General features: G+C 34.2%; 3 protein-coding genes across 3 annotated transcripts; 2 read left to right on the plus strand and 1 right to left on the minus strand.

The window, feature by feature from the left end:
* Window positions 1–955: 955 nt before the first annotated feature.
* LOC132167143 (uncharacterized protein At3g28850-like) lies at window positions 956–2,412 on the minus strand. The gene has a single exon (XM_059578047.1). The coding sequence runs from the start codon at window positions 2,211–2,213 to the stop codon at window positions 1,086–1,088; it is 1,128 nt and encodes a 375-aa protein (XP_059434030.1). The 5' UTR covers window positions 2,214–2,412; the 3' UTR covers window positions 956–1,085.
* Window positions 2,413–6,082: 3,670 nt separating this feature from the next.
* Window positions 6,083–6,781, plus strand: LOC132174176 (agamous-like MADS-box protein AGL61). The gene has a single exon (XM_059585871.1). It carries the CDS (start codon window positions 6,083–6,085, stop codon window positions 6,779–6,781), a length of 699 nt encoding a protein of 232 aa, XP_059441854.1.
* A 1,245-nt stretch (window positions 6,782–8,026) lies between these two features.
* LOC132174184 (cucumber peeling cupredoxin-like) lies at window positions 8,027–9,246 on the plus strand. The gene is made up of 2 exons (XM_059585878.1): window positions 8,027–8,249; window positions 8,777–9,246. The coding sequence occupies exons 1-2, from the start codon at window positions 8,027–8,029 to the stop codon at window positions 9,244–9,246; spliced, it is 693 nt and encodes a 230-aa protein (XP_059441861.1).
* Window positions 9,247–13,129: the final 3,883 nt, after the last annotated feature.

Raw genomic sequence — 13,129 nt, forward strand, 5'->3', positions numbered from 1 at the left:
AGTGCAGCCAAGACCCAAGAAGGGCACATATAAGTGATCTAAATGTCTTATTAGAAGTAATGCTAAAAATTTATCTTGTGTTACTTGAAAAATGAGATAACTTTTAAAATTGCCATTGGATCAAAATTTAATAGCGATCAATCACAAGTCAAATGATGAGTTTAAAAGTTGTATCATTTTTTAGAATGACACAAGAGAACAGAATAGGAACTTGTAGCATTACTCATTCCTGAGTAGCTGAGTAGTTTATATGGGTGGCTTGATTTGTTGCAAGTTAATGTCTGATGCCAATCCTCTTGGGCAGTGGGAGGTTCTATATAGGGCTGTCATTTTTAATATGATCCCGCAAACCTATCATGTAACATAAAATTAACGAATCAGGGTTGAAGGGTCTGACCTGTTTAATTAAATGAGTCAGATTATAGTTGACTTATATAGTCTTATACTCATACTTGACAAGACCCTAATCTAACATGAGACATTTAAGATTGATAATTTTTTACATTACCTGCAAACCCAACACGAATTCAACGCGAATCTAGCAAGGTTAGGGTTATAGTCTGACTTATATAATTTTATACCCTTACTTCAACACGACACGAAGTCGACACACGAATACAAATTGCCACCCCTACACTTCTTTATGATTGCTTCTGGTTTTTGTTATGAAGTAGTTGCCAAGAGGCTGTCGTCTGTTGGCTGTGGGAGGCTGTTTGACAGTGAAAATTCAGGTGAGAGGCTAGAAATTCAGGTGCAGCAGGAATTAGGGAACCCCACTTCGGCTATGAGTTTTGTTGCATATCTCAATGTGTGGAACAATCTTACCTACCAAAAGAAAAAACTTCGAAAGCAGCAGCAAAAGTGGGGAAAAACCAAAATAAAAGCTTAAAAAGCTCCCAAATTTTTCATTTCAGATTCTTACTTTACAAAGTAGAATCTTAGAAATCTCTCAAAATGTTAAAGAATGTTTATATGTATATATATATATTCCAAAACTCCAAGCATCACAAAAGAATTGAAAGAAAAAGAAATTACAAAATGAAGTAATATAAATACACAAGAAATAACAGTCTTTTGATGAATGTTCAGCAGCAATAGGGGCATAAAATTAACCCATTTTCATTGCACACCTCGCACTGATTTGACTTTCCATCATCGGCAACCACTCTGTGGCTTCCATTGCAGTTGAAACAGAGCACAAACCTAACTCCGGCACACCCTTCGCAGGCGCCGTTGGACAGATCCGTCGGAACCCCATGAAAGAGCGGCCGGAGCTTCCCTTGCTCGTGGAGCACCAAAACCTCCTCTGCTCCGCCGATGTATCTCCCCTTTATGAAGAGCCTCGGCGGAAGTGGTTTTACTTTTCCATCTAAAACCCTCCACATCTCGTCCTTGAACTCCATGTGCATCGACACGTCTCTCTCGAAAAACAGAACCCGGAAGCTCTCCAAAAGAAATCGAATGCTATTACACTGCTCGAAAGTCTTCCTTATCCCTCGCAGCGTCGTCGTGTAGAGAATTACAGAATCAGCGCCTCCCGGCGGGCACTTCTCTTCGAAGCCGAAGAGAGGGTCTTCGTTGAGGTCGTCCTCATCGTCAACACGACGTGCTTTCGATGGCGGCTCTTCTTCCTCGTTCTGTTGTGCAAGGCTCTCTTGCTCTGTTCTGGCTCTTCTCTCTGCTTCACTGATTCGCACATGCTCTTTCACCGCTTGCTCAAAGGCGGCGAGTAGGTTCGGGTCGAAGAGGCTTCCGGAGTTCAATTCCGGCCGCCGGAAAGACGAGATGTCAATCTCCGACAATGGGTTTTGTCTACAATCACCAGGCCTAGATTCCGATGCTTCCGATGCTCTGTTCTGCCGAAATTCGGGCTCCGATCTCAACGAATTCTCCGATTTCGGTGGCCCGATGTTCTCTTTGTTTTCAATATCTTCATCGAAATCTGTATCTTCGTCTTCAAGACCTCTCATAAGCTCCGCCACATCGACAACCTCTGGCTCTTCCACTACCACACCGCTCTGTACGACCTTCTTTGGCCCCATTTCTTTGCAAATCAACTCGGTCTGAGCCTTGGGGCTTTGATTCTCCGAATGAGACTCAACATACCCATCTGACACTGCATATGCTTGAAGAATTCGATCTGGTTTCAGATACCCAATGGGTCTAATCGATTTGAGCTTCTTCAATAACTTTCCCTTCATAATTCCCTTCATTTTCTCGACGCTCAAGTACCAAAATCTGATCTGGGAAAGGGATATTCAAAGCTCAAAATGGGTTTTCTTAGCTGATGATATATGATCCCGAAGCTGACAGCAAAAAGTGGAACGTTTTCTTCGTCCTCTGGGTTTGGACGCAGAGAGAAGAGAGAGAGAGAGAGAGAGAGAGAGAGGGAGTTTTCCAAGGTACAACGGCTAGAAAGTTGTTGTGGCATTTTAAAATTGGAAAACGTTGATGCTTTCATGTAATGGACCGCGGTGACATTATCATTGCCGCTAACGGTCATAAATCCCTTGGCGGTCCCTACAGCGGCTTTAGTGTGCATGATTTGATCATGAGCTTTGCTAAGAATAAAACAAAAAAGATGAGCTTTACCATTTTTCCTTTTCCTTTTGTGTTTCTCGTCTTGACCTTAATTTCCCTCTCTTTTATTTTTAATTTTTTTTGTTTTCTCAATTTGGGCAAAAGATTATATTAAATCACACAAAATTTATTTTTATTTTTCTTTCCTTTCATGACCTCGTTTTCTTTCTTGTTTTATAAAGATTTTATAATGTTAAATAGATATTTTAAAATCTCTCTTTTTTTTTTTTTTTATATATTTTTAAAATTTGAAAAAAGGGTTTAATTTGGAGGATAAAAATTTAGCTAAATATCATAAATAAAATGAATCTTGAATACATATTGACAATTCTGCAAAGTAAATAATTGCGTAAAGGTCTTCAAGTGATAGCTCAATCGGCTGTGGACAACATCTTATAAAAATTTAGCGAAATATCAGCAATAATATGAATCTTGAATACATATTGACAATTCTGCAACGTAAATAATTGCGTAGAGGTCTCAAGGGGTAGCTCAATCGGCTGTGGGCCACGTCTCATGAAGCGGAGGTCACTAGTTTGTATTACCCCTCCTCCCACTTCCCTTGTATGGACATGTAAAAAAATAATAATAATAATAATTGCATAAAGGGTTTAATTTGAATATATGTTGACAATTCTGAAGTGATGTACGTGGACCCAAAAAAAGAAGAAGAAAATATTTGAGTGGAGTCTTATATCTCAATGATGCAACCAAATTCAAGGAATAATAATTTGGGACTCAAAGACCAAGTAAGGATTTCAAACTTCCAGAAATTAAAAAAAAAAATACTGTTTTTTCTTTTTGGTTAATTATTAGTAAGAGAAAGAGACAGGTAGATGCATGAAACTTATTATAAGCTTAACTCCTTAGCTCATTTTAATTCGAGTATTCTAACTCTTAAAGAGAGTTTGGCATTCATAAACTCATGTCCTTAATCACTCCTTAGAAATAAATGTTTTTATAGCATTAGCTAGAAATAAAAAAAATAAATAAATAGAGAGAAAAAAGCGTGCATAAAAGATAAGTAGAGGTGTAAACCGCATTATATGGGTGGATAATATACCTTTATTCCGTATCCACATTTATATGTACTCTACGGAGGGTAGACGTCCAAGGCGGGTGGAATCCGCCCATAACCGTACACGAGTGAATGGTTTTTTGGTACTAACCGCCTATGACATCTGTTCTGCATTTTGGGTTCTTTTTTATCTTTTTTTGTTTTTAATTTTAATTATAAACTTAACTTATATGGACATGTTTCTTTTTTAAATCTTTTTATTAAATGGGTTTTTTATATGAGCTTTTTTAGACAGACTTAGGGCTTATTTGAGATTCGTTTGAAGAGCTTAAAAATGCTTTTAATACTCAAAAAGTCCATTTGAGGGAAAAAAAAAAAAAAAAAAACTCGTTTGGTAAAAAAATTAAAAGCGCTTTTAAGGGTCTAAAAAGCCTAAAAATGGCCAAAAAATACTTTTGACAAAAGTTTAAAAATGAAGTTTTTTCTCAAAAACTCTTTTTGACTTAAAAGCTCTATTTCTCAAACACAATCCCAAACAAACCCTTAATCTAATTTAGATGAGCTTTTTTAGATAGGATTAATCCAATTTTTAGATGGCCATTTCCCTAGACAAAACAACTTCGTTTTGGAATTAAATCTCGAAATAGTGTTGTTTTGTAAGACAAAAATATTCTTTTTTATATATATGAATTGGTGGATTTATCTGCCTTTGCTTAACCATATATATTTTGCTATTCACCCGCATATGTGTGGATAGCGCATACCATATGCGCTCACCTAGAGTTAGAGGATGAAAATCTATTCATAACCCATACCAATGGGCGGGTAGCAAATACAGGACGGCTTTTAACCGCCTACCTAAACACTCTAAAGATAAGCTAGTAAGAAACATGTGAGACGTATGATATGATAATATATTGCCAACTCAATTTTTAATTTTTTTTAGAGTATTCCATAGTCAAATTTTGTGCCCAAATTGATATGGGTATCTTAGAATGCAATAAAATCAAACATGTGTATTACAAATTAAAGTCTCATCTGGAATATCGATTTTTGAAGATGAAATACATGCAGGTATACAACTGATCATAGTATTTTCTAGATTAATAAGTCTGTCAAAATAGTATTTTCTAGATTAATAAATTACGGAATAAAATCTTTTCACCAACTTTCTTATTATATAATATAATTTTTCTTACTAGCTTGCACCCTTCTAGTTGTATTCGAATTAGATGAAACCAGCCCCCTTTTTTATAGAGGAAATTCTTTGAAATTGAATTAGTGAAAAAAAATATTTAATGAGAATTTGAGCTTTATTTAGTAACAAATTAAGGAAAAATACAGATCGCATGGAGTCAAATCCAGCAGATCTTTTATGGAATTAATTAGATCCTTCTCACAATCTCCTTTCATCGATATATCAATGTATATAGCTAGAGCTAGAGCTAGAAGCATCCATCTTTATTTTCATTTCTTTTTCATCTCTATACATAATTCCTTTTAGTTATTATCTACTTCCAAAAAAAATAAAAAATCCTTTTAGCTATATATTTGTTTTGGAAAACACTAGGCGTACGTACAATCTCTTTACGAACTCAAAAAATTAAGTAACAAAATTTTGCAGATAGATTTAAGAGTAATGCTAAAAATTACATTTTTATTTTACAATTATCTCACAAATTGCACTTTTATCTTAGAATTATTTTACAATATGATGTGTCAGTCATAAGTTCATAACTAACCTTTATTTATTTTTAATAATGACTAATCTATCCTTCAAAAAAAAAAATAATAATGACTAATCTAATTAAGGGTTGATTGTGACTGATTTAAGGGTTGATTGGGATTGACACATCAATATTGTGAGATAGTTATAAGATAACAATGTGCATTTTAGCATTACCCTAAATTTAATTATTAAGTAATGCTAAATATTACACATTCATCCCATTAGACTGATGTGACAGTCTCTATCTGCCATTAATTATTATTATTATTTTTTAACAAGGTCTAATAAATATTGCCACATCAACACAGTAAAATAAGCTTTACTCACAATCCTTCTTTTCAGGTTGGTGTAGTATTTGATCATACGTGTGCGTAATTAATATTATCAAGAACATTAAAAAAGAACAAGAAAAAGAAGAATGTTTAAGATTTTTTTACTACATTCAGCTAGCTGTTGACATGATCATTTCTCATCATGGAAAGTTCTGAATTATCGTAAATTAACAAAAAGAAAGGAAGATATGTACACAATTAAGGATCTTTTAGCCGCAAAATTATAGGGTAATTGACCCTTGGATAAAGGAGCCACCAATTATAAATATTTTGCACATTCGTGATCCCCTCCCTTATTTACACACACATCTCTTCATCATCATCAACTTCTTTCAATATATAATATATTTTGTACATGCTCTTCTTCTTCTTCGATTTATTTTATTTTATTTATTGAATTATATATATAGAGAGGCTGCAGAAATGGGTTCGCAGAAGAAGATGATCAGCAAAGGGAGGAAAAGCATAGGCCGACAAAGGATAGAAATCAAGCAACTTGAAGAGGAGAGCAAAAAACAGGTGACCTTCTCAAAGCGCCGCGCCGGACTCTTCAAGAAAGCTGCCGAGCTTTGCATATTGTGTGGCGCCGAAGTTGCCGTCATTGCCTACTCCACGCATGGCAACGTCTTCTGCTTCGGCCACCCCGACGTCGGAGCCGTTGTTGACCGCTATCTCACGGGGAACTTGTGTCACTCATCCGAGAGCCTTGATGAGGTGCCTGTGGATGATTTCAACAGGCAACACGCAGAGGCGGAGAAGGAGTTGGAAATGGAGAAGAAGCGTCTGAAGGAGATTGAGAGGCAGGCGAAGGAGAAGGTGGAAAACAATGGTGGTTTCTGGTGGGAGGAGGCGGTGGATGAGGATATGGGGTTGGAGGAGATGGAGCAGTACCTCAGGGCTTTGCAAGAGGTACGCCAGAAAGTGGCTGCCAGGGTGGAAGAGTTTAGGATGATGAGAGCGTCTTCTCTGCTGTCGCCAGTGGATATGGCGGCCGGAGGTGTAGAAAATTATTTTGGTTCGGGAAATGATTTTGTCATCCAGGATTGGGAAGGTGGCAATGGAGGTAGTGGGTTTGTTGGGTCTCATGGTTTTGGTTATGGTTTTGGACATGGGCAGATCTGAAGAGTTTGTCATTTTATTTTCTCTTTTTAGGGTTTAGGGTGAAGGGTATGAGGATTTGTAGAAGGATCATAACTTTCTCTTGTAGTGTATAATCATTATATTACTCTTTGTTTAATACTCTTGTTTTTCGCTCGAAACCTAATTTTGACTAGCCAAACCATTTTTGTTCTCAAGCCATTTAATAGTAAAGATTTAATGTTTTGTTGTATGTGACGGTACTGTAAATGATATCATGTGATAAATATGTTGTCATGCCATTCAAAAAAAATTTAAAAGACGTGACATCATTTACATAATTAGATACAACAACATTAAATCTTGACCATGAAATGGTCCTCCGATCCATTTCAGGTCATGAAATTGAGAGGATCTTTGTCCACAACCTTCCTTACACGTCAACACAAGAGGAGGAGTGAGATTCAAACTAGTGACCTCCGCTTCATGAAACGTGGTCTCAAGCCGATTGAGCTGCCTCTTGTAAACTTGTCCACAACCTTAATTTATTACAAAGTTATTTACAAATTAACTATGAAATGTTGATAAAGTAATTAAGCAAAAAATTTAGCTTTTCAATTTCTTTTAATTATTTCACAAATTATGAATTATGCACTTATGAAAATTGTCAGGTGAGTTTGTAAGGAGTTACAGTAAATACTATAGTCGGAACAAAGAATTCCTTCCTAATATAGAAAAATCAAACAGTCAATTGCTTCATTATAATTCTCGATCGTTTTGAAAAACATTCTCAAGCTTTTTCTCCAGTCATCAAAAACTTGAGTTGGAGCTTGGCAAAGCTGAGGAAAACCGATTGACTAGTTTTTCAACGCTCTTCTAAATATTTTTCTAAAATAATTAAGCAAACAATTTAGCTAACTAATATTTTTAATTATTTCATTAATTCACATAAATTTGTAAGGAGTTGTAGTAAAAGTAATACTAACCTAAACATTTTCCATTTAATTTTCCTTCCAAATATAAAAAATCAAACAGTCAAATGGCCTTCAATATAATCCTCCAATATCGTTTTGAAAAACATTAATGAGCTTTTCTCCACCCATACAAAACATGAGTTTTTCAACGCTCTTCGATCCACACATTGATAAGTCCGTTATAGTTAAGCACGTAAAAACGTTATACTTTTTTTCCTATATTAATAACCCGTTACATCTCCTTGTTTGCTGTCTCATAAACACCTCTTCATTCTCTAAATCTTCTGCAATAGAATCTCTGTGTCTATCTTCTCCAATGGCTGCTCTCAGCGACTCTCTCATTGTATTAGAAGTGGTTATGGCGATGGCGGTGGCTCAATTCTTTGGTTTCACACATGGTTGCTGGTCTGGTTGCCCATCAGCATGCCCACCTGGTGTGCAGTACCAAGTCGGAGGCTCGGTCTGGTCTATACCGCCATCCCCTCATTACTACACCAACTGGTCCTCCTCCCAATCCTTCCGGACCGGCGACTCTCTCCGTAACTCCGACCACCCTTTTCAAGCTCCATTACTATAATATATAGTCACGTTGTATAGGCCAAAAAGGCCATATTAGAAATTCATTCATACTTTAACCCTTAGAATCAGAAATTTTGGTTTTCTCACTTAGCCCTCCAAATTAGAAATCTTAATTGGTTCCGTCTTTATTTATATATGTGTATGTTTTTAGCATAGGCTTCATCATTCATTCATACTTTTAACCTCCTGAATCAGAAATCTTGGTTCTGTTTATTAACCCTTCAAATTAGAAATTTTGGTTCCACATCTGCATCTTGTGTGCAAATTACACATACATATTATTCATTCATACTTTAACCCTCCAAATTAGAAATTTTGGTTCCGTCTTTGCATCTTGTGTCCGTGCAAACACGTACATATGATTCATTCATATTTTAACCATTTGAATTAGAAATTTTGGTTTAATTTCATCCCTTACATATTGTGAGCGAATTACATGTACACATGATCTAATTCTAATGATTTTTCTTTTGGCTATCTCTTGTAGGTTTTGGATTTGAGACCGGAAATAACGATGTGATTCAAGTGACAAAGCAAGAGTATGAGAGTTGCACTGCATGCAACCCCTTAAAGGTCTTGAACAATGGTCCGGCTATTGTACCATTGACGGAGAAAGGTGTCTACTATTTCATCAGCAACTTCTCAAACTACTGTGCTCTAGGGCTGAAGGTTTCGGTTAAGGTGCGCGATTGCCCCCAGCAATCTCCACCGACTCCACTGCCGTCGCCTTCCCCGCTCCCTGCTCCTCCATCTTCATCACCCGTGCCATCTCCACGTGCGAGTGGTGGATCTAACTCTCCAGTGCCATCCCCTAATTATGGCTATCCTCCGGAAGCTGCCGCTCCTAGTCATGACAAGTCTATGGCGTCTGCACTTAGCCGGTTTCGTAGGGGTTCTTTTGAAACCCTATTTGGCTGGGCTTTTGAATTGTGTTTGGTAGTATTTGCCATTCTCTGATGATCAAGAACATACTTGAAATTTGATTCTTTAGGATGTGATCACTTCTTGTTCATTCCACTTGCACTGTTAGAATCAGATCAAAAATTTGGAACTACGAACGAATTGAAGGTCTCTTTTTCAATAAATTTACCTTAAATTTTCTATGTTGTAATGTTTTAGTTTTACTTCCCCATATTTACCTTCTTGAAGGTTATTGCATATAAGAACCTTTTTTCGAACTCATAACATATGCAATAAACGTTATATATATCATTAATTTCAGCTTCCCCATCTCCCCTGCGTTGGCATTAGTCCTTTAATTTCTGCTTTTTTCTAGTCTTTCTGAGAACCCATTTCTCAACCACATTTAGGGTGTGTTTGTGATTGCGATTTCGTAAGAATAATCTGCATTTTTAAAAGATACCGCAAAATGTAAGGCTTTAAAATAGGAAAAAAAAAATGCGATTTCTATAAGTAGTCTAAGGGATGCTTATTCGAAAATTCGCGAATTTTAAACCAAAATCACGATTTCGCATAACAAATATTTGATAAAAAGTATTTTTTAACATATTTTTAAAAAATACTTTAAACCAAAATCCGTTTGGGAGTGCGATTTCAATAAATGCGATTTTAAAATTTGCGTTTTTTAAAATTGCGCTTTTAAAATTGCATAGGCATTTGGTAAAACATACTAAAAAGTATTTTTTTTTTTTTTTTAATTTTAATTTTTTATCAATTGAGTGTTTGGATAACATTAACATATAATTGCAGTTTCATGGCCAAATTACCAATAGGACATTTCTTTATAACAGTAAAATAATTAACATTGTTTATAAGCCTCCATTTTTAACACCTATACAAACAAAAGTATGACTTATAATTTGACATTAACTTTGAGTTTTCTACTTAGGAAATTATAAATTGCTATATTACTTGCTTCTATATGCTTCTTTTTTTTTTTTTGATGTTTTTTTTTCTTGAAACATATTCCAAACAGAAATATAATAATATAATAATATATATATATATATATATATATAACCAGCATAAATTGTTACGGTGCACTACCCATTAAAAAATAAAAATAAAAATCCATCACAAATGGTTATTGTGCATGGTAATCTAAATAAAATTTTGAAAGTCGAAGAACATAAACGCATATAAAAAAAAGTTATACAGAAAGAAAAAAAATATTAAGGTGAGATTCTTACCTGGTAGAGGAGCAGAGAGAGGATGGACAACAGACACAAGAAACAGCAAAGGAACGGAGAACAGATGATGAGGCAGAGAGAGGATGAAGAAAAAGAAGATAAAAGTAGGGTTTTAATATATTTTAGATGGGTATTCTTAGTATTTTTTTCATTCCCGCTCAAAAATAGGTAAATATTGCACAAAATATCTTTTTAATAGAAATCGTGATTTTTGGTTTAAATTCGCACTTTTTCGAATAAGCACCCTCTAACCAGCTTATGGAAATCGCAGATTTTTCCACGATTTTAAAATTTGCGTTTTTAAAATCGCAATCCCAAATACTCTTAAATTGCGATTTGGTTTCAAATCGCAGATTATTTCTTTAAAAACGCACTCTCAAACGCACCCTAAACACCTTTGAGATTTTAAAAAGTAGCGATTTCAAAAATGCAATTTTAAAAAATAATGATTAAGTAATCAAATTTACCTCTTCTTACCAACATAAACTTTTGGACAAGTGGTGACATGATTTAATATGGTATCAGAGCCAAAGATCTTGGGATCGAACCTTGATTCCATTAAATCACTTCCCATTAAATTAAATATTTCACGTGTTGAGTCTTACCTCTTTAAAAAAGAGTTCGAACCCACATGTGAGGGGGAGGTGATTTAACATGTTCAAAGGGGAATATCACTACAACACTTTCAAACATGCATGGATTTTCATAGAAAAAAATTACAAGGAAGTACAATTCATAGTTCCTAATTTGGTGCAATCTGAGATCTCCAGATACTTGAGGGCACATCCATTTAGATTGTTAGGAGACCACATCGATTTGGATTGTCAAAAGACGCAGACGCTTTTGATTGTTGTTACTTAGCCTTCCGTTAAGTCACATAGGCCTCGATTTCTAATACTCTAAACAAGGCCATAAAAAAGTGGTTCGTAGAAATAAACTAAAGAAAATAAAATATGGAACTAAACTGTATATTTTTGTGATGATTTAACTGTAGTCAAGCCATGGTTATTTATAGCTAAATGTGGCCCCATTCAGAATAAGAAATAATCAGAGACTTAATATGAAATATTACAGAATAATATCAAACTGTACAAGTAAATAATTCTGTATGTAATCGAATTAGGCCAACAAGGAAGGTCATATTTAGAATATATTCTAACACTTGCCATCGCCTTCAGCAGTCCTTAATCTTCCAAATATATATATATTTTTTGTTTCTTTGTTTGAATAGAAAATGGTTTAATTTGGACGAAGTTATTAATTAGCTTATAAATAATTTGATATTTAATTCTATTTCTATATATATATATAGTTTTTTAAAACTCTAAAAAATTAAACGTTGCTGTTTGGCAACGGGGAAGAAAGTTTAAAAGCGACACTAGAGTTAACTTGCTGCCACCGATACAGAAGAAGGATCCTTCTGTGAAGCTGCCGCGATACTAGTACTGGTCAATAGACCCATGTGTTTAGTACAGAAAATAAATAAAATTAAAAAAGAAAAAAAAGAAAAAAGAGTGCATTCATTTTTATTTGTTCTTTCTAATTTCTATGATTCATCTTAATTAATTTGTTCCACTTTCTTATTTATTATTTATTTTGGAAAAATTTCACCTACCTCTCCTTTTTTATTTATTTATTTTTTATCACCGTTGCAGTCATATTCTTAAATTATGTCATTAATTTACAGTTATCATATTTTAAAAATTTGTAATGCCAACCCTTTCATGAAATTTTGAAAATACTCTTAAAATGTTTATAAAATTACAAAACTATCTTGAATTTTAATTGGACTAGTATTTCACTTTCTCTGTTAATACTTGACATTGCAAACTTCTGAAAAACCATAACTCTAAATTAACATTTATTAAAGTTTGAATGGGGCTATCTTGAATTTGATGAAAGACCAGTATTCCTACTTACTTATTTATGGATTAATTGGATTATTGATTTTATGACAATTAGTTGAGGAGTATAGTATAATCCTAATTGTCCTTGAGAATTCAGAATTCCATGAGACTATTTGCATTATGTAAAAGTAGCTTCTTAAAAGTACCCCTCAAAGCGAACTTCTTACTTTATTCCTAACTGTAAAAAAAAGAAAAGAAGAAGTAAAGAAAAAAAAAAAAAGTAAAATGAAAAAAAAAAAAATCAGAAAAAACGAAAATTGGAAAAAAAAAATCAGGAAAAAATGAGAAGAAAAAATCAAAAAAAAAAAAAAAAAAAACCCTTCCTAAGCCACAGCCCAGGCCATGGGTCACGAGTTTTTTTTTTTTTTAAAAAAATTATGGTTATAATTGTATTTTTATAAATTTTATAGGACTATAATATTGCACGTTTTGCATCACGTGTGAGTCATTGCGCTTGTGGTTTGACCTAATAGAACTTTCTAACGGAACGAGAAATATTGTAACCCTAATGATAGATTGGAGGAACATTGTAAATCTTGAAAAATTGGGCAATATTACAAATTGAATGATAAATTGAAAGAGAATAAATGCCATCCCGAGCACTAAATGTATTATTTTGTCATCATTTGAAGAAGTGCATAATTGTAACTTTAGTTATAATAGAATAAGATTCTCTCTATTTTAAATTAAAAGTCAAGGAACTTTAAGTTTTAGATTTTGTTATTATATTTAGTATTAAATCATTTATTTATTTATTTTAAATACGATAATTAATAATATGTT

Source organism: Corylus avellana, chromosome ca1 (assembly GCF_901000735.1).
Source record: "Corylus avellana chromosome ca1, CavTom2PMs-1.0".
NCBI lineage: Eukaryota > Viridiplantae > Streptophyta > Magnoliopsida > Fagales > Betulaceae > Corylus > Corylus avellana.